The sequence below is a fragment of the Formica exsecta genome, unplaced genomic scaffold, assembly GCF_003651465.1.
Source record: "Formica exsecta isolate Colony F162 unplaced genomic scaffold, ASM365146v1 scaffold26, whole genome shotgun sequence".
Lineage (NCBI taxonomy): Eukaryota > Metazoa > Arthropoda > Insecta > Hymenoptera > Formicidae > Formica > Formica exsecta.
In genome coordinates this window covers 3,846,079-3,870,210 of record NW_021849866.1, presented here as the reverse complement: position 1 = coordinate 3,870,210, position 24,132 = coordinate 3,846,079, and the positions used below count along the sequence as shown (strand labels likewise).

General features: G+C 36.3%; 4 protein-coding genes across 6 annotated transcripts; 2 read left to right on the top strand and 2 right to left on the bottom strand.

Annotated features, from left to right (window-relative positions):
* Window positions 1-450: 450 nt before the first annotated feature.
* Window positions 451-3,591, bottom strand: LOC115236854 (kelch-like ECH-associated protein 1). The gene is made up of 6 exons (XM_029809570.1): window positions 3,283-3,591; window positions 2,980-3,144; window positions 2,190-2,857; window positions 1,748-1,996; window positions 1,151-1,449; window positions 451-1,048 (listed from the first exon to the last, which is right to left on the bottom strand). The coding sequence occupies exons 1-6, from the start codon at window positions 3,589-3,591 to the stop codon at window positions 861-863; spliced, it is 1,878 nt and encodes a 625-aa protein (XP_029665430.1). The 3' UTR covers window positions 451-860.
* Window positions 3,592-5,975: 2,384 nt separating this feature from the next.
* Window positions 5,976-8,930, top strand: LOC115236853 (HEAT repeat-containing protein 3). Its single transcript, XM_029809569.1, is given in 6 exon segments — window positions 5,976-6,515; window positions 6,662-6,922; window positions 7,084-8,012; window positions 8,103-8,385; window positions 8,449-8,622; window positions 8,699-8,930. Coding segments are annotated over 6 exon segments (1,908 nt in total). The 5' UTR covers window positions 5,976-6,377; the 3' UTR covers window positions 8,822-8,930.
* A 53-nt stretch (window positions 8,931-8,983) lies between these two features.
* On the bottom strand, window positions 8,984-24,029 carry LOC115236852 (muscle M-line assembly protein unc-89-like). Of its 2 annotated transcripts, none has more exons than XM_029809567.1 (7): window positions 23,815-24,029; window positions 13,659-13,990; window positions 12,129-12,196; window positions 11,481-11,736; window positions 11,102-11,221; window positions 10,641-10,920; window positions 8,984-10,569 (listed from the first exon to the last, which is right to left on the bottom strand). In XM_029809567.1, exons 2-7 carry the CDS (start codon window positions 13,862-13,864, stop codon window positions 9,481-9,483), a joined length of 2,019 nt encoding a protein of 672 aa, XP_029665427.1. In that variant the 5' UTR covers window positions 13,865-13,990; window positions 23,815-24,029; the 3' UTR covers window positions 8,984-9,480. The 2 variants fall into 2 exon arrangements, with proteins under 2 accessions (XP_029665427.1, XP_029665426.1); XM_029809566.1 differs by lacking the exon at window positions 23,815-24,029 and adding an exon at window positions 18,794-19,007.
* Window positions 19,684-23,540, top strand: LOC115236856. Of its 2 annotated transcripts, XM_029809572.1 has the most exons (4): window positions 21,712-21,890; window positions 22,255-22,483; window positions 22,716-22,986; window positions 23,298-23,540. In XM_029809572.1, exons 1-4 carry the CDS (start codon window positions 21,812-21,814, stop codon window positions 23,445-23,447), a joined length of 729 nt encoding a protein of 242 aa, XP_029665432.1. In that variant the 5' UTR covers window positions 21,712-21,811; the 3' UTR covers window positions 23,448-23,540. The 2 variants fall into 2 exon arrangements, 1 of the variants encoding a protein (XP_029665432.1); XR_003884259.1 differs by lacking the exons at window positions 21,712-21,890; window positions 22,716-22,986; window positions 23,298-23,540 and adding an exon at window positions 19,684-19,745 and having other exon boundaries at window positions 22,255-22,511.
* Window positions 24,030-24,132: the final 103 nt, after the last annotated feature.

The following is a 24,132-nucleotide window of genomic DNA, read 5'->3' as shown; positions in this document are numbered from 1 at the left end:
ATATGTAAAGAACTATATATTTTACAAGAGAATTCGTGTTACTTTAATGCTGCAGGAATTTATCTGCTTTATTATCTTCGTCTCTAAATGTCCATTTTAAACATCCAAGCATCGCTTGCATAACTTTCCATAAAAGCATCCTGCTTCAGACAAGTTCAAGCAGGTGTGCGATATTAACATACATTGACATACATTATGTGGTATGAATGTGTGATAAACATTTGTTAACGTTTGTTACTCTTATGCAACAATCTTGACGAACGTTGCTACTTTATCATTCTTTTCACAGGCGGATAAATTAATAGAAATAAATTATGAGACTATTACAGTAATGTATTATTTACAAAACATGCTGGATTGAATATGAATATGTGATTGTTAGATGCTGACCAAAAAAAAAAAAAAGACATTTGCAAGATCTTCGAAAAAATTCTTTTACACAATATGTAAATATGTACATATATTATTTTTCTATCTATATATATATCTATTAATTACAGTCATCTATAATTAAAAAGTTACAATAAAACTATAAAGTATGTAACACAGTCGCATATTTATTCTAACGGATACGATAAATTGGTCCATTAATAAATTTACAAAACTTACTTTGTCTTGCTGAGAATGCGCTTTTTGTCAGCTAGTCACTATTTTTATAATCAATCCATCTTGATTCGGTTCAATGACACATGTCGCGTATCATCTAGTGTTATATAATGCACTTATCAGTCGAGTTCCGTTAAATGTCGATTGAGAAGATTGATGTGTTTTTTACAGTTTTACACTTCTCTTTCGTAAATGAAAGAATGATGTCATTGTTGCTATTAAACATTACTCAAAAAATTGGCTCAGTCTATATATCACGACGGCGGTTTCTCTAGCGTGATATTATGATCCAAATGATCGCAATGCATGGGACACTGATAGTACGATACCGCGCTGGCATGGCCAGATCTCCCTGATGTCATAGGCACACCTTCGATCCATTGGTCCTGAGTCGAATCGTAAATTTCTACTATATTTAAGAATGTCGAGCCATCGTATCCTCCTGAAAAGGAGAGAATTATGCGTTCATAAATCTATATAATGTACCTTTTCGAAACAAAAAGAAAAATGTTTATAAATCAAAAACAAACGAAATTGTATTTACCCATTGCGTATAATTTGCCGTCGAGGACGGTGACACTGAGCGCACTGCGAGCGATACTAACGCTGCTCACATTTTCCCAAATGTCCCGTTCTGTGTCATATCTCTCTACCGAATTCAATTGTGATTTTCCGTCGTATCCGCCTATAACATATATGTACTGACCCAGACTAGCTACTCCGGCCCCGGAGCGACTGCATTTCATAGGCGGCACCATCGTCCACTCGTCGTTCTCAGGATGGTAACACTCAACTGAGCTGAGTCGGTCCTTGCCGTCAAAGCCGCCAATCGCATACAGCAATCTGCAGCAGGAAAGATTATACTTTTCACACTATGCTAAATAGCCTCGATATCTTAGGTAGAGTTTCTTTAATCAACGCGGAAGCGGTATTTCGAGATAAAATTAAAACGCGTATACTCTCTTGAGAAACAATGCCTATGTTCCGAATAAATATTCACAATTTGTATTAATAATATAATATAATTAATATTAGAATATGATTTACTTTAAAAGTTACACGTATTCAAATGTATTATCTACATTAATATGTAACAGTTGATTAATACTTTTTTTATTCGACGCGATGACTAGTATAATACCTATTCACTACTGCTACTCCTACGCCCAATCTCTTGACGTGCATAGATTTGACACTAGTCCATGTGTCCTGATCCGGATCGTAACATTCGACGCTATTGTGATACTCGGCACCCGCGCTACCGCCTACGGCATACAACAAGCCATCCATCACGGCAACTCCGACTCTATTTCTCGGTACCGACATTGGGCTGCAAGGTCGCCATTGATCCGTCATCGGATTATACCTATCGACCCAGTCGCTGTCGTATCTGAAAAAAATCACGTGATTTTTTCGTGATGTATCTCTAGTCATATTTCCAACTTCCAGCATCCGCAAAGCGATTCACAGAACAATCTGCTGATTATAATTTTTCAAATTACTTGATAACTACATTTGATATATAGCTCTGGAATGTCAGGTAACACGCGCAACACGTACATAATTGGCATCAACATGCTAACCTGCTGCCCGGTGAATTATGCCTGCCGCCGACCGCGTAGAACATTCCTTTGAGGAAGGCGCCGCCTAAACCGGATCTAGGTACGATCAGTTTGGCGTGCTGCGTCCACGTCTTATCGTCGGCATTATAGCCCTCCAATACGTCAAGTGAATGCTTGAAAAAACCACCAGCAATATATATCACCCGTCGTGTATTGGGTGTACGCTCCTTGACAATCGGCTTCTTATGTAACGTCAAGTCCTTGAAAATCTGTGCTAGATACTCGCGGCACGCCGGTACCTTTTTTAGCACGTCGCAGTTCTTCATCTGTTCTCGCAGAAAATTCGGCGTGAGATACTGGCACCGTACCGCGTGCAAAATGTGTTCCATCTTGGGCCGCCTCGCCTCTTCGTTATATTTGACCCACTTCAGCACGGCGTTGTAAACCTCTCTTTCCTCTTGTACATTCAATTCGTCTTTCCTCACGAGTGCCACCAGCTGTATGGCGGATAGTTGTAAAAATTCCTCCTCTTGGCATATCTGATTGAAATGCTGAACGATGAACTGATTTGCCTTATGGTACAAATCATGGCAACCGTGCTGCTCTGCAAAGTTAGCAATTCCAATTGCATTTGTGGGGTCCAGTTGTCTCTCCAGAAAAACGCAACACGCATCTATCACATTAGTGACCTGTATTGTAACAGTATTTAAAAATTAAATCACAGATTCAGTCGACAGAGAATTTTTTGCTACATATTCAGGTACGCTAAGAGATAATATTCATCTCTTTTTGCAATTGTCTATTTACATACTTGGAACATAGTAGCTGCTGATAGCAGTGAACACACTGTAATCTCAGTGACTCTTATTTGACCAGTGTACATAAAGTACATTAAACGAGCCATTGTAGTTGGGCAAACACCTTGGAGTTTCACTCTTGTCATCTCGCATTCTTTTAATCCTCCTGTAAACATTGCCTGAAATATGACATTCGATTAATTATTAATTTACCATCTTTGTGTAATTTTGACAAAATAATTTCTTTTGCAAACATGAGATGATCAAATATAATTTACATTAATGCGCAATAATTTCCTACCACTAGTTAAACTCGCCTTAAAGTAGGGACTAGCTGCTGCTAAAATAACTTTATGCGCGTGGAACAATTCAGAACCAACTTCAAGTATTACATCAGTCAGCATATGATGGCTGCGCATCATGAACATCATCTTCATAGCTTCCTTCAGATAATTTGCCATGCAAAATGTCATGTCCCCGAGATCGCCCCTCTGCCTCTCCGTATTGAGCATACTCTCCCAATCCGTTTCTTCCCCTGATACGAGAGGCGTACTCGACGCATTGCTCTGAGATGGAAAGCTACTCCGAGTCCCTTTCTTCTGTTGACAATCTTTCTCTCCATCCATTAAAGTGAGCTGCAAAGTGACATGGGAAATACACCTTTATACATTTACATATCTCGTGTCATTATCGAGTGTCAAACAATGACTGTATAATCTACATATTTCTCTCTCTCTCTCTCTCTTTCTCTCAAAACTCGTAATGTCACTATTATCCGCATAAAGCTGAGCGACGACATATTAGTAGGTAACTGCTCACATTTCAGGACTGATCTGGTCCCTAATAGCAGCGTAATCGTGTGTATCCAGAAGCTAAAAAAAAAAATTCGCGACGGAGGATTACGCACGACGGTGCGTAATAACAGCAGCGTAATCGCGCGACGTAAAAGTTACATCCCGCATGGTATCGCGGAAGTGTCAGACGCGATCGTAAGATATTTTCGGCGGCGGGATTCGCGACATCCTCATCATCCTCATCATCCTTATCATCCTCATCATCATCATCATCATCATCGTCATCGTCATCGTCTTTGTCATCGTTGTCGGTGTAGAAAGTTTTTCCTTTCTTTCTTTCTCTCTCTCTTTCTTTCTCTCCCTCGCATACGCGCGCGCGCACATGACACTTACCAGGTCGCGGGAAATCTGCTAGCGTCGAGAAACCGTTGATTGACGCGAAAGCGAGACGAGGAAACGATGGCAAGACGGCGCGATCATGTTTCGCGATCGATCTCGCCGATGATACACGATGACGCAGGCATCCTCCACCATTCGGCGCCGATCCTGCTCTGCCGATAGATGATAGATGCGGCGTCACGCGCGCGTTCAAGCCAGATGTGCACGTATTATGCTCGATGATTTGCATACGCACGTGTTTCACCACCGTCGATCACGACCGGAGTACGATCGGTTCCGAGCACGGATGGAACTTCTCTCTCGCTGTTGCCGCGAGATCGCTTCGTCACGTCGATTTGCACTGTAGATACGCCGGTGTACCTCCGTTTGCGCTTCCGATAGCAGTCGGCTAACTGGCTGGTTAATAATAATCCGTCGTATGGCCCTGACGATGACTCGGTAATAAATAAACGAAAGAGTCAACGGAAGAAATCGCGGAGAACGACACAAGTGTTTCGAGAAGTCGCGGAAAACATGCCTAGAATATTTTATAATTTCCAGACGAGCGTATCGTTTTATCTATAGAATGATAAAAGCATTTAGATTTAGACACATATTTTTTAGATTTTAATGCGATACAGAAAATCGATTATTCTTTTTGTGACATTGAATTCCTGATCGATTTCGTAGAATGGATTATCGTAAAAACTGTGTAATTGTAAAGATGAAGTAAATGTACGATAGAAACGCATTTAAAAATCTCTTGAGACCTTATTTTCAGTTCGACAGAGAGAATCAAATCTTTATATATTTAATTTAAATATTTTAATTTTTCTAATAGAAGAAGAGAATTTGAACGTGAAGAAATACCATCGAATTTACATTTTATTGGAAGAATCTTTTGTAACAAATCTCTTTTATTTTTAAAATTTTTAGATCCGTATTTCATCGAGTCAGATCTATCTTTTAGTTACTACTTCTTTATTTCCTACATTTCCATAAGATTTTCAAAGTAAAATAAAAGAATTGCACACTTTCTCTTTGTTTTTTTGAAATTTGAACGTATCGGTGAATTTAGATTTATTGTTAGAACAATATATCAGTATTATATTATCGAAAGTTATATTGTATGCATATCATATGTATTGATGGAGACATGGTGTTCATATGGACATCAGATCAAGGATGGATATGTACAATATTCAAAATGTAATTTTCTCACCTTTAGGAGATTTTATATAATACGTAGATTTTCTGTATTATAGAATTTGCGTGATGGAGAGAATCTATATGTACAGACACATCGTAAAATGGCTAATTTTTCGTCGCGTAAAAAGTTTTGCAGGAACGATCGACGACAGGAAAGTGTAGCGAGGGAAGAATTTCGCGTCTTTTTGTCGCTCAGGACCGACCGTGAAACAGCAATCGTGACCGTAGATGACTCGAATGACTTGCAAATTCCGCAGCCCGTTCGCTTCGACGTACGTAGTCAAATGAACGATACTTGAAAGCGACGTGGTGCGCGCATTCGTGTCAGTTGTCCGCGTCTACGAGATAGATATACTAATACAGATAGATGAATCAATCACTTGACAGAGTCATGATAGTTTAAACGGAACGATAAAATGCGATACTTTTTTTTGTTTTCATTAAGACTAAATTGAGATATTAGATAAGAGGTATATGTGTATAGGAAGGAAAAAGGCAATTTAGAATATTATGTTGCCAAAAAGGAGCAGTATCTACAAAACACACAAAAATTATATTATTTATTATTGTACCGTATAACATACTAAAATTGTTGTAATTGGTAGTATGTACAAACAACAGGAATATATATAATATAAAATAATTAAAATAATTTAGGAACTAAATTAATTAGAGAAATTCCTAAATTATTTTAAGAGCTAATATACAAAGATGTCTTATGCATATATGAATCAACAGTCATGATACATAAATGAACTAGATACGACTTATCATGGACTTTATTCGACCCGAAAGTACATATATCAGAGAGAAGTTTTTCTCTCCGCTTTTTTTCATATGACCCACTGCCAGTGGAAAACAGCCCTGATTGGCGGTATCTGCGGATCTGTCTGAATGGATCGAAGATCAAAGAACTAGTGCGCTGATGCTGATGAGCACCTACGACCCATGTGCATGTTTAACCTGTACACTCTGAGACATATCCAAGTATATTTTATCGTTTTCAATATATTTTGAATTAATTTTTTGCAATGGGGAAGCAAAAGCGACAGCGACACAAGCCACATAAGGAAAATCCTACTGGATTACCGTCCGTTAAAGACTTCGAATTGAGTGAGGAATTTACGGAGGGTACCAGGGAGAAGGTTTTGCAGAATGCTTATGGAGATGTAAGCATGTGTGAAATTTCATCAATGTGATGTATATTATCATCTAACAAAAGATTAAGTTAATAAAACTAATAATAGAATATTAACAAAGCGCAGTTCTTTGATCTCTTTTCAACGTTCTTTTATATTATTTTTTTTATATATAGGTTCAGTCATGTAATCTTGAGGAGAAGTTGTCCGCTTTGCAAATATTGGCGTCAATGTCATATGATTCCTCTATGGCCAAGCAGATTGCTAAGGATGGAATAGCAAAAATAATTGGACCACTACTGATGGATCATAATGCTGCTATACGAGCCAATACCGCACAAACTTTGAAGGATATCGCTGAAAACGGTGGGGAAGATGTAAATGCTGATTTAGTCAAGGATGACATTATGACTCCACTGATTGCATTATAGAAACAGGTATAAAACACATAAATAATATATATATATATATATATATATATAACATATCTTAATATATCTAAAATTTAATACAAATCAAAATTAATTATTATAATATGCAATAGTATTATAAACTCAAATAAAGTCTTTATCTATATTATATCTATTATATTCTACAGTATTCAGATTGGGAACCGAAAAAAAAAGGAGATGAGAAAGAGACATTTGTTCAGGCAGTTGAGTTGTTGCGAATATTATGTGCAAATAATGAGAGTGCACTCAAGTGCGTTAACGAGGAGGATTTAACATTGTTCTTAACCAAGTTTTTAGATATTAATATTTACGGAATGGAAATTGTTATAATTACTATACAATGCATGGTATATCTATCGGATGAGAACGACACTGCGATTAAGAAAATCAAAGAGAGTGAATCAGTTTTATTCAATCTGCTGGACTTAAAAACGGACGATGAAAAAACTGCTTCCAAAGTACTAGCCTTAAGAACTTCTGTAGCTAATCTATTAATTAATATAAATAATTATGCAGATAGTAATCAGATGCATATATTTTGCAAAGTGTTGTCAGTACTTTCCGAAGTACTTGCTGTTGATCATAAACAAGTGCTGTCTTGCTTAACATCTATTTTGCCTCATGAAAATAATGCTGTCTCGAACGATAAAAGAAAAAAGGTATATGAAAGTAAAAAGATGTTGGAGTTGCAAGAACAAGCTTTACAGATTTTAGCAAACTTATGCTACGAAGATGAGGACAGTGAAATCGATTCTGACATCGATAATTCTGAGACAATTGAGATAGAGTCTGAATGTTTGGACGATGATTCTATGAATGACAATTTGAAAATGACGTCGACGTTTCCAGTAGAGCTGGTTGAAATTGTAAACAATTGTAACTTGATTGATAAAATTTGGAATAAGACTGAACTCATAGTAGATAGAGATAGCCAGGAAATACTGAATCAAACTGTGGAAGGTAAAAATGTAGTAAAACAATTTCACGATATTCGATGCGCAGCTTATTTATGTCTAAACAATTTATTACCCAACATAGAAATTGAAGTTTTTGGTGGCGTTGATAATTTGTATAGGTAAATTATCTCCGAATTCTTTGAGCGCTAAATGATGTTACTTTCCTGTTATGTACTTATAACAATTTTCATTTTGTTACTCGTATCCAGGAAATGGCTGGAAATCGGAACGGCCGTATTTAAGGATGTCACTTCGAATGATACAGAGCTTTTGGAAGCGGCTACTGCCGCCATGAGAGCCATTCTTCAACAGTTGGCTGAAGTGCGGGCGAACGTTTTTAAACAGTTAACCGTTGACGACGTTCAGCCAATGTTAAACGGCACACGTCAATGTTCCAACGCGAGTGTCCGAGTCAATTTGATAAGGATGCTCTGCAACCTGATACAGATCCTGATGAATAACAAAAACTCTGAGGATCACGAAATGATAAAGGTAATCATTTCTGTTTTTCTGTCCAATTAAAATTTTCTTATAACAATCGTTTATTGTCGACAGTTTATTTCTACGTTCTTATTGAACATCTGTACAACGGAGACTCAAGCATGGGTTATGGCGGAATCTATAGACGCACTTATGGACATATATGCGGAGGATGAGACCGATTGTTTAGCGGCAGAAATCGAATTGGTGCCAAAACTGCTATCTTTAATACCACATTTTAAAAGCAAGGTAAATATATTATTTTATAAATATATTTCCTAGAGTAATACATACAAATGTACTATCATAATTTCTGATCTTACAGGTGCGACAGCAGAAAAAACAGTTAAAAGACAACATGTCAGTAGTATCGACTGTAAATGCAAACTTAACAAGGTTTATAAAATATAAACAGAGGCAAATAAGAAATCTTAGGCAAAAGAGTTGAAAAGAAAAAAAAGAGAAAAAAAACGCTGATAAACGGTTATTTAATGGAAAATGAACTATAGAGATCACGAGATTGGAGATATTTTTACAATAAATAATTTATAAAAGCACTTCTTCAAAGAGATGAGTATATTTATGTATTTTTTCCTCTTTCCAGTTTTGCATCCTTATAGATTTATTTCAAACTATTGCTCAATATTGCGTTTTTAATAGACTCAAAGTAGGATTATATTTCTTATCACAGGATAGGATTTCAGCTTTATTTCTATGATAGGAGGCTTAGGCTTTATTTCTCATATCAATAAATAATGAAAATTATACTTAAAATATTTCCGGATATATATATCGCAATATGTCGGAAACGTAAAAGATCACTATAATCATATAGCATGATAGAAATGCTAGAATTCTGCAGCGAATTTTATCGCAGAAAGATATGCGTCGTTAGTATGAAATCATCTACACAAAGAAACGTCATGTGTCGAAACGTCTGAAGCGAAGACACTTAATATGTATACAGCTTTCGAGTGATAGCCCGTCTGTAGTACATAGATTCTCTCGTATCGAAGTTTACAGCTAAAGGCAATTATACACTTGCGCGTAAAAATCACAATAGGATTTCACTGGTAAATTCGAAGTCGTAGACGAAATTTCAAGATTTTAAAAGGATCCTCTCTTACCACTGTCTTCCGAGCTCTTGTTTCCATTCTTCGAGAGTGTGGATTCGGACATGTTTCTTAGACTCAACGCGCTATGCCTCCTAGGCTTTGGTATGGGATTTATTTCGTCCAGAAGCTCTGGTTTGTGCCGGATCGGTTCGGAAATGTGTAGCTCGATGACCTTTACCGCGTCCCGGGGTGCCGCGACCGGTATTGGCGGATCTGTTAATCGTACCACATGAATATCCTTCTGCTCGCAAGGTAACTTCTTAAACTCTAACTTAATTGGACCGGACGGACTGTCCACCATATTCTCGAAGAAGTGCCGGCGATTCGCCTGGATAGACAGTCGGGCACTCGTCACCTGGTCGTCGTGACGCGCGTCATCGATCTTTTCTTGTTCTTTGGACGCGTTCTTGTTCTCCAGAGCTTTAATCTGCTTCTCGAGCTTTTCGATCTCCTCCTTCACGGAAAAGCTGTCACTCCGCAATAACAGGCCGGACAAATCTTTTTTTCTCAAACAGATCTCGTCAGATTCTTGATCGACGTCCTTGATGATTTCGATATTCTCCTGGGACGTTCTGCTGTACTCTATATCCACGGGATCTTTTTCGATAGGATCCTCGGTAATCGTATTCGATTGTTCCTTATCCGATTTCTCCTCTACCTTCGTCTCGAGTTCGACTTTCTCTGACGTTCCATCGGAGTTACACGCTGATCTTCCTTCCAAAAGATCCTTTTTCTCGTTCACCTCAAGCACACAACAATCCTTTAAAACTTCACACGTTTCATCCTTTGAGGAGCTTTTCGCAATATCATCGGATGATGTATCCTCGGCAGTTTTCGACAGTAATTCGTCCCGTTTCTCTTCGTTTCGCGGCGATTTTTCATTCAACTCCTCGCAGCTCTTCTTTGTCAACTCGTCGATATTTTCCGTGGCTTTGATGATGTCGATAGGTTCGGTTATCTGGAGTTCGATTTTATTCGTCTCTGGTGTAGACTCTGTTTTATTCGTCTCTGATGTAGACTTCGTTTTATTCGTCTCTGATGTAGACTCCGTTTTATTTGTCTCTGATCGACCGTCACTCTCCTACAAAAATATTATACAATTATTTCGATAAATTATATCATTTATTGAGTATTCTATTTCTGCATATATACCAGAGGAGTCTCCAATTGCTCCTTTCGTTTCGGCGGTTGCGGCGCTCTACGTTTTTTGCGTCCGTACGTGCTTGCCGTACTGGTAACGGATACGCAACTATTGATGGACAAGTTTGATTTCCTCACAGCATCCTGGCTGAATCTTTTGAAAACGTAATCTTCAGGCATGTTTTCATTCTCATCCTTCAAGCTTACGTTACCGGATCGATTGGCTGGATCTTCCTCAAGATCCGACGTGATTCCGTTCAACCTCTGCGACGATCTATTGCCGAACCTTCGCCTGAGCCAAAACATTTGATCAATTATAGCAAAATTTTTAATTACAAGTTATATCTAGCGAGGAATTATTTTGCTTTATATAAGAAATCTAATTTCATCGCTTGGTACTCGCAACAACTAACACATCGAATTATCACAAGTGTTACAAATGTCAATATAAAACAAGAAGCAAAGAATCTTACATTGGTGGAACCGGAGTTCTTTCCGATTTGTCATGAAGATCACCGTTTTGCTTGGGATGCTTGTCTTCGAAATCCAAAGATGGTATCTTGTCTGTCGGCCTCGGGCTCACCTGTCCAAACCTGAACAAAATTATCAAATATGATTTTGACTTCAATGGAAATAATTTTAATGCAACTCCCAAAATCGTTTCTTTGTCACAGATTAATGACACACCATTTTAATTCCCATATAAAATTTTTAATCTATATGTCAACTTTTTAATCTTAAAATTCTAGCATCTTTGATTTTTTTAGATTCAGAATTTATATTTGCTATATCTATTTATATTAATCAATAAAAGAATTTCAAATAAGTGTTTTTAATTCTGCGAAATCTCACCTTCTGACCGGTGGCTTTGGTGTGAGATCAACGCCCATAATGGACATCGTGGTGTCTTGCGGATTCCCATCGTAAGTCTTAGCGGGATCCCCGTTCATTGTCAAATTCGAGTTGTATCTCGAGGAATTATTATCGAGAGTGTACTTTCTCCTCCTCGTTAGAGTACCCAGGGCTTCATCGAACTCTTGCTGATCCTTAGAGAGACGCGATGGTACTATTGGTCTGTCGTAAGCCTCTCTCTTGTACGTGGTCGAAACTGCAGCACGCGATAAGTTGTATTTTAATTTACACGGTAAAATATATCGTCGGTAAATGCGGCACTCTGTTTTTTATTTTGCATTTGCAATCTACGATTGAAGAGCTTATTTTTTCCAGATTATCTTAAATATATATAATATAAACATGAAATTAATTATACAATAAAATATTAAACACTATATATAACACCTAATTATATATAAAATATATAATATTTATATATATAAAGTGCTTTTTTAAAAATATATTATGTTTAAGACAATTTGAAAAAAAAATTCTTCATTTATTATTGTAATCATATTACCGCATATTAATTAACATTTTATTTTCCAGTTTAACTCATCATCAGATATTTTATGAACGAGTGCGATTATAACTGGATAAACAAACCTGTTGTGATCGTCGACTGTTTTTCCATCGGTTCCGATGATTCTTTACGTTTTCCAAACAATCCATTCCTAAAACACCGAAAATCGATATTGAACCGAATTACATCAACTGTTCAGTATCATTGTCTTATTATTGTTGTTTTAATAATCATAATAAAAAGGTGTGAATGGCATTTAATCTTTATTTTGGATTAATGTATAATGAGACATTATGTCATTTAGCTAGGAATGCTCTGATTCCGTCAGTAAGCGACAAATAACAATCGCGTTTCGCGTTGGCTCCTTAACGGATTCACGCGGCATTTACGCGCACGCAAAGATTATGAAATTGCGGGTCGCGTCGTTTGACACACTTTGTACATATGTCGGAAAATTTATAATTAAGCTAACACCAGTTACCGTTCACGTTCTAAAAATTTTAGCTAAAAATGATTGCGTTAAAGGATCTTTTATATCGGAATTTAATTAAACTATACGACATTATTTGCCGAGTTTAAAAATAATCGTGAAAGTCATTGAAAAAACATCTTGCCGGATATATACAACACCCATGACGTCTACAAACTTATTCTTATTTTATCCATCGCGACACGCATGCGAGTCGAATGCTTCGAGAACGTCGAGACACAATATAATCGATTTATTGCGCGAAAGAGAAAGAGAAAAAAAGAACGAATTCCCTAAAACACGACGCACATGAGCGGCGAAATCTTCCTATGCATTCACAGTTGTTAGAGGCGTTGATTATATTCATCCTCATTCTCCGTTTAATGTCACTTCCACTTTGCCGACGATAATTTAAAGCGTACTTGTATTCGTCCTATTCCGCGTACTCTCCGACGTATTATAATTTAACTTTCGATTCGACGCTCACGACGCAGATTCTTCGATTTCTCGCATTTTTCCCGTCAATTCAAAATATTCCGATTGCCAATCAGACCAGAACTCTCGTTGTTTCTAATGAAAGTATTTTTATTCACATGAATAATTGCGAGAGTATCCATTTACAAGAAGTGACTTTCGGAAAAAATGTAGCACGACTTTCATACAATATGATTATACGTGATATCGCGGATAATTAATTTTCCCGTCGTTTTCAAAAAAAGGATAGATTCAATTCAAAATTGAAAAAATAAAAGAAGATTGCCAAAGAGTACGTTATATTTCGCGGTATCAAAATTAGCTTTTACGAGTGATTATATATTTCTTTGTATATTTTCTTTTGTAAAAATTATGAAGAAGAATTGCACGATGACCGGACGTGCAGGTCGTTGGAATTTTAATGCATCACAGGCTATATGTGTCTTTTGGATATTCGCCAAGTAGCAATGCTATCGATAATCTAAACCGTGACAGCAAGTTCAAGTTCAATAAACCTGCGACGAAATATAACTTTAGAATATTCGTCAATTTTATGTGATTCATATACATTATTTCTCCTCGTATGATCTTCACGAACGTCTACATATATCTTGTCAATATATCGCGCAACGAGATACAGCCGCAAAAATATTTATTTCGAATCACTCACCAAGTAGATTTGATCGAGAAGCTGTTCGATCTCTTCTTCCGGCTTCTGCCGAACGTCCAGAATTTATGTTTGGATTCCTTCGATGATTTGCCCTCGTGATACACTTGCGACTGAGAATTTGTCGTATCATCGTTAAACGGATTTAAGTGTTCGGGATAATCGTAGATCGATACACTAGGTCGTCTAGACCTCTGGGATGACGACATGATTCACCCGTCAAATTTCGATCGGTGTCTCGAGAGAGATGTTAGATGAAATGTCGTGGGAATCCTTCGTGCACAGGTCATCGATTTTTCGTTACAGCTCCTCCCACAGTCCTCGCGATCTGCAAACTAATTTCGCCGGAATATTAATCCAGATTGGTCGGGTCGGCTATTTATACTGTGTTAAAAATTCGTGTAAGAATGTTCAAGTATCGACGCGCGGTATAAATAAAAAAATATGCCTCCAAAGAAATTAAAATATAATTAAGTGCAAACATTATAATTACGTTATATGTATATAAATACACACTTATAAAGATAATCGTATTTATATAATTACATTAAATAAATACAATAAAAATAAATTATTTTATGACGATGTAATTAAGATACAGATAATAAAATTTTTCGAAGTCGAATAAATTGTATTGTCAAATGTTTACACATACTACTCTTTCATTAAATTGATTACGTCACTAATTGTCAACACATTCGTGATTAATTACTAAGCGAGCTATCAGCAATTCGATCGTAAACGCTGAACCGAGAGAAGAGCGATTTGAAGCGATATAATTGTTGGACGTACACGTGTGCGTGCGTGCACTCGTCGTTGGAACAATTGTTCAGTTCAAATTAAATGACCCGGAATGAAGCAAAACGACCGATACTGCCGCAAGTCGACAATGAATTAATCCGGTGACAGTAAAAGACCGTAAACACATACGCGTCACTCATAACCAGGTTAACAAGATGTCTAATCTGTTATATTACAATGCGCAGCTGTATGTCGTTTGCATAATGTAACTGCTTGCAAGCTGTCATTCTTGGCTTTTCGATTACATAGCATGGTGGATCGACACTTTACTTCCATCTCCGTAATAACGTAATTTTAACACGCAGGTTTTACAACGGAATTATGACATTCTTGAAAATATTTAAAATCAAGTATTGTTATTTCGATTCGCAAAGATTTTTATGATTTATAGATCGTTCGAGCAATTTATTTTTAAGAAATAAATATAGTCTCAGAAATCTTTGTGGGCCTTAAGAGATGGCAGCGAGGATAGGAAGAACGAATGAATGCGCGCGTACTAAAATGCGGATCGGTGAGTGCAAATAATGCCTAACAAATGCAATTAGCTCAATTAGCTCGCCGCGTTCGCGCTTCGTTTTGTTCATCTTACGCGCCGCGACTCAGAATTATTCGATCATGCGTAACTTTCGAGAACGCGATTTGCATATTCTATTCTATTCTGTTACGACGGAACGCAAAATACGCATTTGAAGGTTCTATGCTAATACCTGTCATATTGCTGCACACACGAGTCATTCACGAATACAAATTTTTGATGATCTCAGAAAAAAATGTATAGGTATAACAAGATGTATGTATTTTGCGAAATAGAAAAAAATATAAAGATTGTGTGATCGATCTCTTTTATATAATTCTTTTATATAATGCTTATATATAATTCTTCCTTTAACATAAAAAATATTACTTATAATATTATGTATATATTGTAAAAAATATTACTTGTAATAATTTTTTTGCACATATACTAAGTTTTTATTTATATTTCTTTTTTTTAGTACCAGATATATATATATATATATATGTATGTATACAATTTTTCGTGCACGTATAATCTTCCTTATAAAAAACTTTTATTTTGACGGAAGATAAATTTCGTTATAAAAGACACTCGATTTCCCAGTTGTTTTGGAATACGTTAACCCGAGTGAACTTTATAAGGCATGCGATTGTCCAATAGTCATTTGAATCATTCCACCCTGTAATCCGACGTGCGATTCAGTTACAGGATATTCTACAATGACCTTACAACTCTAGATATTTTGCCCAATTTAGAATTGACAGAAATATCGAGGAAGGTCATTATCTGTCGTAAATCGTACATCAATGTTATTTCTATGATATCTCCGTAACGTCTCTTGGTAAACAAATCTTTGTAAATAACTTTGTACCTAACCCACGCATTATAAATCTATTAAAAAAACACTGTTTGAAATTCGACAAAGAGAAAACAGAGTTTTACTATTCTGAGATTTTGCACTTCTGAAATTCGATTCTCAGAAGATTGCTTCAAATTCTATCAATCTCTCGATTTTAAAAATTTTGATTGACAGAAATTTGATCCCGGAATTAATCTGTAGATAGATAGAAAATGGTAAATGATAAATAATTTCGAGACACTCTGTATACTTATGCGCTGGTTATCGGACGTCAAGCACAATCGATCGATCCTCGATTATGACGTAACTGTCTGATGTACAAGTTTCGCAACTCGCGAGTAGCGTGCTATCGTTGGAAAAAGATCTCCTTGTACATCGAGTTAACACGCGTCGCGTTTCTCTCCCCCGTCGCTCATGTACTGCTCTATAATGCACCACGTGGCATCATTTGCGAGAAGCGACCGGAGCGTGTCGCTAACGTAACGAGCATAATGAGAAGGCATACTAAATATACTCATTGTTAGGCGTGACGTATGTACTAATTCCTTACGCCTTACGCGAGAAATAGATACGCAACTGTCATCTACCTCGCCTGTTATTTTCCGAATAATCCCACGACGCTATCGTAATTTACCTGTATGTGCATTCCGATTGTGAGCTTCGGAAAGTCCTTTCGAAGATTCGTCGCCGTGCAAAGTCGATCGCGCGCGGGGAGGGGATTTAATCTAATCTTTTCCTCTCTCGTTGTTGACGAGAGAAGCATTTCGCTGGAATAGCAAGTGCCCACGCACTTTATTTAATCGCTATACTTCACGATGACGCGAAATCGATCGCTGATGAAAAGAGGTATCTCTTTTTACCCGTGCATCTCGGATACCGCAAAATCGTGTCCCTCCCCCTCCCCTCATTGGATTGCTAAAGTAAATAGATAACAACAAAGTGTTTCTATATATGGGCAACCGCGAGATAATTTTTCGTGTTTTGCATTTGAGTTTACATGGCGGTAAATAGTCATTGAAAGTCGTATTCAATATAATAATAATTGCAATCGGCATTACCACATTTAATTGCCAGCTGTGTATAATTTAAACAAGCGATATATCTAATTTTAACCGCAATGATTCATTGTCACATGCAACTGAACTCGTGGACAATGCAACTTATCTTATTTTCATCGGGTCTTCCGACGTGTTGGAATGCGAAGTGATTAAAAATCCCGATGAAGCCCGACAATCAAAATAATTAAAAATAAATATAAATAAATAAATAAATAAATAAAGGATATATCTAATCAATCTTCCTCGAATCTTACTCATCTTCTTCCTGTACTTTTCCGAGATTCAGAAAGAGAAAGAGAAAGAGAGAGAGACGTTTTACATTTATAAAAAAAGTCTCAATGAAATTAAAATCAACTCCGCATGAATATATAAAAAACGTATCGACGCATCGGGATGTGTGCGCGAAGCAAAATTGAAAGTCGACTCGATTAAGGATACGTGAAAAGCCTTTGTTAAAAGTAGGAAACTTGATAATCGGGCCTCGCGCGTGAAAACACAGCGATTTTCTGGCTCCGACCCAGAATCGCGTCCGCTCTATTTCACCGGCGATATATTTTTGGACCTCGGAAAACATTTAACGGTATTATGTCGTGCGTGCCCCATGATGATTCTTCTCCAGGATATCGCGGTTTTCTTTCTTTTCAAGAGAAATTTTCCTTTCGTTTCGACGAAGAAATTAACGGTCATCAACGCGCTAGGAAAAAAAAAAAAAAATCTTAACTGTATTTTCTATGAAATCGTAACTATCGTTAACGAGCTTCTTGCCTTTTCTCACATTTCAAATATGCGATGCTGATATCACCATTATAAAATATGCTTTTTTTTTTTTTACTTATTACGCAGATAACGTAATCTTTGGATGACAACATAATTCAGAAAAAAATCTGACTTCATCTCTCTCTCTCGCATTAAGTACAATTTTTTATTAATTCCGATAAATAGAAAACGTAAAAATAGAAGAAACTGTTAAACACTGCGGATGCAACATTATGATACTTATGCGCGTTTCATGTTTGGCCGTTGTTAGAACAAGTATTATCGATTGATGGCTTTCGTTACAGTTTCCTAAAAAGTCATAGCCGTAAAATTCGCCGCCGTATCGTAGATGCGACTTTCGATATGAGTAGTAGAGGGGGACGTACACGCGATCGCCGGTTCTTAAACTTCGGGGAGAAACTTCATTAAAGGAGACCGTTCGAAACGAGAGTCATCCAAAAATAAAATCTCGTTGCAAGCTGCAATTTCGACGCGCGGATGATCGCGATCGGAAAAGTATTCGAAAATATAATTTCGCCGTTCCGGAATGGATTTCATCGCATGTGTAGGTAGGTCTCTGTATATAATATTTGTGGCACATGTAAATCATTAATGATTTTATTACGGACAAAGCGGGCCAAGGTTTGGCGGCGCATTCGACGAAAATGCGGCGAATCGAATATCGCCTCGCTGTAATTACGAGACAGCAGACGAATTCATATACTTATATCTCAAGCCTTTACCATATATATTATCTCATTGGCAATTTTTAGGTATGACGATAATAAGTGACTTGCAATGGTTTACACATTGTCGTCGTGAGCCGCAAGCGAGCTTATCGCGAACGTTCGGATTATGCTAATATTAAACCTGCGGTATTATATATGTATATATATTCGATTCTTTTCCGTGTCTTTAATAAGACAACTTCAAATGCCATCAACATGTTCTCGAATCGTTCAAAAACTCGTTGAAAACTTCCTGCACTTACAATCATACGCAATTATATGCATATTACACTTTGCGTAGCAATTATTTACAAAGACGCACAGTTTATCATGTCGAGAAGCTGTGTCGGATAAGACGGTGAAAATTTGCGTTTCAATCTAGATCCGCGAGAAACTCGCTGCGAAGTCATTGTACTTACGTAAGTGCGTGTGTGTTGCTATTGCCGTGACGTGTCAGACTATATGCGATCGTCTCCCAAGACGTAACTCGATCAAGAACGATGCACTTTCACGAAACTGATCACAGCCGTATAAGAAATGTACGAGGCAAAAATCAAAGTTCAATATGCGACATCGCGAGCGAGGGAGCGCGAACGACGCGTGAAACCATCCTACCACTATGAGTCACGCCGGCAGACTGAGGCCGGCCCGGCCGCGCCGACATTCGGCTACCGTCGCGCCGTCTTCGGGCGTCTTCGGCCATCTTCGGGTTGCGCGCGAATTTCGCGCCACGTCCGACGGCGCGCGAGATTAGACGAGCGCGCTCGATGCGGAAAATTCAAACTTCAGAATTGCGTTCCAAAATTTATTCCTTAGAGTAGAACTGCGTTTGATTGATCAATCAGAACAAAAAAAATTTTGTTTTTTTTTGTCCTGATTAGTCAATTAAACGCTACTCTACTCCAAATTTTGGAACGCAACTCAGAAATATGTCATCGCATATAACTGCGTTTATTTATTTATATTTCTGTAATGTGTGTCTCGTGAATTAATTAAAATTTTATCTGTATTAATTTTGTTACGCTAATCTATACAAAATTAACATTTTATCGCGTTATTTATGATTTTTTGTGTTAACTTAGAAATCAATAAACAAAAGTAATGAATTTTGTAAAAGTTGTTAATCAACAATAAATTTAGAGACCAATATAAAAAAGAGCTTATATAATATAAATGAAATTATTTGTGATTCGTAAATTTTGGACGATTTTATATTTGTGGAAAAAATTCTGACATAAACGAAAAGCATAATTAAAAATTATAATATTCTTTGTACTAAACATTTGTTTAACAAATTGCAATGTTACAGACGCTGACTGATGCTGACTGAATGCAAGCCCGCGCATTTCTAAGCGCAGGATGCATGTTTAGGTAGGCGTTAGTAGAACTGGCTTGGAGAGTTGCATAACAAAAGTTGCAAGTAAAAGTGTAGACATGCAAATTTTACATTGAGAAAATTAAACATATTCTACACAAATTAAACCTTTGATGCGATAAAATATTTCTAAATTTTTTTATTTTCAATTTCTAAGAATACTATATCTAATCTTAAATAATAGTTTTCACATTTTATTAAATATGTCTGCATTAAATAAATACAGCGTTCGATAAAGAGAAGACTCTGCGATAACACGGATTTAAGTCCGCAATACTATTTTATTCGCGTGATGTAATGCACATTTGTATGTCGAATCGATAACGTATAGAAATGCGTAATTGTGAGAAAACTACGTCCAGAGCGAGCGAACATTTTATCCTTTTTTCTCTATATATATTTTCCTCGTGTGTCACGGTTATCGCATGACATTAGCAAAATAAGGCAGTGATCTCAATAAACGCGATATCTGCATCGAGTATATATTTCGATCGATGACATCGCGAATGAAACGTCACGGCTACGTACGGGTGGATGCATCGCTATACCGTAATTCGCAAATTCACAATCAACGATTCATGTGTTTTGCTTCGTTCTGCAAAAAATTCAGACGTGGCAACTGTTTATCCCACGCTATACCTCGATTCAATTGTACTGATTACATCACCAAACTGATAAGATAGCTTTATCGTGCAATTTTATTCAATAAAGTTTGTTAATATTCCCGGTAGGCGCCTAAGACTTGTTGAAATTGATAAAATCCGAGAAGGAAACGAACGTGAGAAGATCTCTTTGCATAGCGTGGAGCATTGATAATCTTCGAAAAACATGCAAAATCAATCGGTATATAATAGATGTAACGTTGAACGTCGGTGCTTTAGCAGGCTGCGTCTGAGATAGTAAGGATCCGTGAATCTTTTGAAATCATTAGACTTTATTATCCCATAATCCGAGCATTGTACTCGAGTATAATGGAGCCGGCTTTCAAGACTAGCGGCGCAATGAGACTCTCTATTGAAAATAATTATGGGTTGATCCCGATGCAATTGTTACGGAAAGTTCACCGTACAAAATTCTTTCATCTCTTTGACGATCAACCTAGTGACGTGACCTTGATGAAAAAAAAAATATATATCACGCTTTTAAGATAAATATTACGTTAATTCTCGTCATAATAGAATATTTTCTATATGCAGTTATTATTAATCTCATGTCAGCGAAATTATTTATTTCTTATGTCAAAAGAATTTCTTTGTTTGCGTGTGATATATAGTTTGTAATTTTCTTCTATTTATGAAAAACTAATCGAGGAAAATAAGATTTCCTTATCGCGCGCGCTTTTTTCAATCAAATTATCAAGTGCCCCGATGTACTTTAATAGAACAGCTTACGAGAGATGACCCATTTTCACCTTGACTTGACTTAAATGCTCGGTAGATCAACAACGTTAAACTTCGTTATAAAGTGCAACCTCTGTTGTCGCGTGAAAATTTTACGACTTTAACAATTTTAGCAATACATGAAAGCTTGCTCAATTAATTAAAAACAACAGATAACAAAGAGTAGATTTTATACAAAAAAAAAATCAAAGCTGTATCTATATGCAAAGTTATAAACAAGTTTCACGCAAATATGCTTTTGAAAAAATGCTCAAGAGATCATTCAATAAATGTTAGTTTAAACTCGCGCAAACTACTCTCCCGCTTCAATGACATCTTAAGGAGATCTTTAATATGTCTCTTTGCGACTCGTCAAGAATAGTCTGCATTATTACATGTTCGAAATTAGTTGCTAAATATAAATTTTGTTATATATAAAGACGAAAATCGCGGTCGTGTCCTAAATAGCGCGACAATGCGGAATTGTCAGTCTTAAGAGATTAGCGGCATTCGTCTAAACAAAAAACGGACGACGAATCTTTGCGCAAGAAATGCGTAAATTACAAAGGCTGCGCGAAAACGCATCGGCGCGGCGCGCATTGCGCTAATTCTTATGTAACTGAAACGGTCAGAAATTGAGGTTCGCTCGGTACGCGAGTACGCGGCTTCGTCGCGATGCGTATATGCACGCATGGCAAATGGCTCGGCAACTATGCAAATTTAAGTGCAGGATGATCCATCCGTTCGTTAAACGGGGCGAAGGTCTTCGTCGTATTAATCCACGCGAATTTTTTTTTCATTTTTGCATCGCGTAGAACGAAAAATCGCAAGACAATGTCGATTAAAGCCGTAGATGAACTGCGCGGAAAACTACCACATTCTGAAGATCCCAAATAAAAATTAAATCAAGTATTAGAATGACGATTGCAAGATACGAGAACAATTTCTATATCGCGAATTTTCATTTTTGTTTCTGAACAATATCAGTCATTTTAATCAAATATGTTACGAAATGCTGAAGTTAACGACGAAATAAAAAATTTATATATACATACTTCAGAATGTTGTAGAAAGAATTATCACGGAAATGTTAAAATGCTGAAAATTAACGATGACACAATTTTAGAAAAGCAATCAGAGGAGGATGTACAAGAACTGGATGAAGAAGAACAACTGGAGGAAAAATCAATAGAAGTAATAGAAGAAGAAGCGATTAAGGAAGTAAAAGAAACAGAGAAGAATAAAAGAGACGAGGAAATAGATAAAAGTATTGCGACATTTTTGCGTGAGAAAAATTTGAGTGAAAATCTCGTCAAGACATTGATTAATACTGGTCTTACGGATGAACATATCAGGTTAACTAAAATTGATAAATTGCACAGATATTATTCGTGTATATTAATCAAAATTGTAATTTATAACCAAAATGTTGTAAGAGAAATTACTTTTATATATTATATTAATAAGATATAAATAAACGTTAAAAATAATATAAAAAATGACGTTAAGAAATAAATCCATAAAAGATTCATTTTCCCTCAATATATTCTTTCCTTAGTTTTATTTTACATTTCTTTGTCTTCTCAGACTTTTAAAAGCTTTGAATCTAAACGATGATGACATCGACAGTTTGCGAGATTTATGGCGAACAAAGATCGAAGTTAGCAAAAGCAGTGATTCTATTAATTCCTCTACGTCTGACGATTTGTCGTCTTCTGAACGCTTACAAATGTCACCGAATAGTGTCTATCTAAAAAAAGTCTTGAGCAAACCTTTGATCCAAGCTCTTTGCGAAATTGTGGCGAAGAAACCGACCGATCCCGTGGAGTATTTGGGCCATTGGTTACTTCATTTCAAGGTCAATCAATTTTGAAATACAAAAGTTCTTCAAACATTTTATGACATTAAATATAGAGGAGCAAAAAATGAAATTATATTGAATTTATGTATATAAGCAGATAAGGATAAAGATGACAAAATGATCTATTCACGTACTTATAATGTCATGTTTCGTGTTGCGAAAATAATATTTGCTTCATTCAGCAAATTTCTCAATGATGGAAAGATATATATTTGTAATTCTAACAACTCGTATTACGATTTCAACTGAGATAAGAATATTTCAATTTACAAGATGTTTTTTATATAAATGAGAAATATAAATTTTAGATTTGTGAGGAACGAATTATGCAGCAAAAAGAACGTGAATTGGAACTTTTGATCAACAGAGAAAAATTGAAACTAGAAGTATGGGCAATATCTTACACATATTCTATCGATTTTCCCGAGTCATGTATATATTTAATATTTAATATTTAGAAAATATTTACTTTGTACAATAGGAGATTGAAGACAAACAAGATTTTCCTATCGAGCAAAAGGAAGAAGAGATATCCAGCGAGGATGGAAACAATCTTAATATTTATGACAACACATGAATTGATTTTATTAATTCAGTTTATACAATATCGAAAGAAATAAATATTTAAAAAATTAAAAAAAAGTTTCTGAAATAATTTTATATAACATCTTTTATATAATTAATAAAAAATAATCACATCCTTGTCATGAGGGAGGAGCAACTCTTTATCATTTTACTTTTATATAAGAAATATTTTTCTTTTACAAAAGAAAAATAGGAAGATATTGAAGTAAAAGAATTTAAATAAATAAAAAATGTACTCACCAATAGCTGTATTGTTTCTGTAGCTTCGTCTGCTCCATCGTATTCTGGAGACACACAAATCGACTGAAAGACGCAGTTAATTAATCACAATCCACGACAAAGTGTTCGAATTTTTTCACTTTTTATTATCTCTGTATTCGCGCACGCACAATTCTATCATATATGAAAACTAGTTGTTTGTCATAATGTTCTTTATCAATACATATAGTGGATTATTCTTAATACTGGATTCTCTCGATCACACTCACATGATTAAGATAATTTGAAACTAATCTTGTCAGACACCGAATGATAATATAATTCGAATGGCGTTATATC

What these genes read in the sequence shown, in the direction of transcription:
- LOC115236854 (XM_029809570.1), bottom strand. Translation starts at nt 3,591, where the DNA reads ATGGATGGAGAGAAAGATTGTCAACAGAAGAAAGGGACTCGGAGTAGC. An exon ending in CAGCAGCTACTATGTTCCAA is followed by an intron (nt 2,858 to 2,979) that starts GTATGTAAATAG and finishes GTTACAATACAG; the next exon opens with GTCACTAATGTGATAGATGC. An exon ending in GGAGTAGCAGTAGTGAATAG is followed by an intron (nt 1,450 to 1,747) that starts GTATTATACTAG and finishes TTCCTGCTGCAG; the next exon opens with ATTGCTGTATGCGATTGGCG.
- LOC115236852 (XM_029809567.1), bottom strand. Translation starts at nt 13,864, where the DNA reads ATGTCGTCATCCCAGAGGTCTAGACGACCTAGTGTATCGATCTACGAT. An exon ending in ACAGTCGACGATCACAACAG is followed by an intron (nt 11,737 to 12,128) that starts GTTTGTTTATCC and finishes CGCGTGCTGCAG; the next exon opens with TTTCGACCACGTACAAGAGA. An exon ending in CCAAAGCCACCGGTCAGAAG is followed by an intron (nt 11,222 to 11,480) that starts GTGAGATTTCGC and finishes AATTTTGTTCAG; the next exon opens with GTTTGGACAGGTGAGCCCGA.
- LOC115236856 (XM_029809572.1), top strand. Translation starts at nt 21,812, where the DNA reads ATGCACGCATGGCAAATGGCTCGGCAACTATGCAAATTTAAGTGCAGG. An exon ending in GTTCGTTAAACGGGGCGAAG is followed by an intron (nt 21,891 to 22,254) that starts GTCTTCGTCGTA and finishes ACACAATTTTAG; the next exon opens with AAAAGCAATCAGAGGAGGAT. An exon ending in CTTACGGATGAACATATCAG is followed by an intron (nt 22,484 to 22,715) that starts GTTAACTAAAAT and finishes TTGTCTTCTCAG; the next exon opens with ACTTTTAAAAGCTTTGAATC.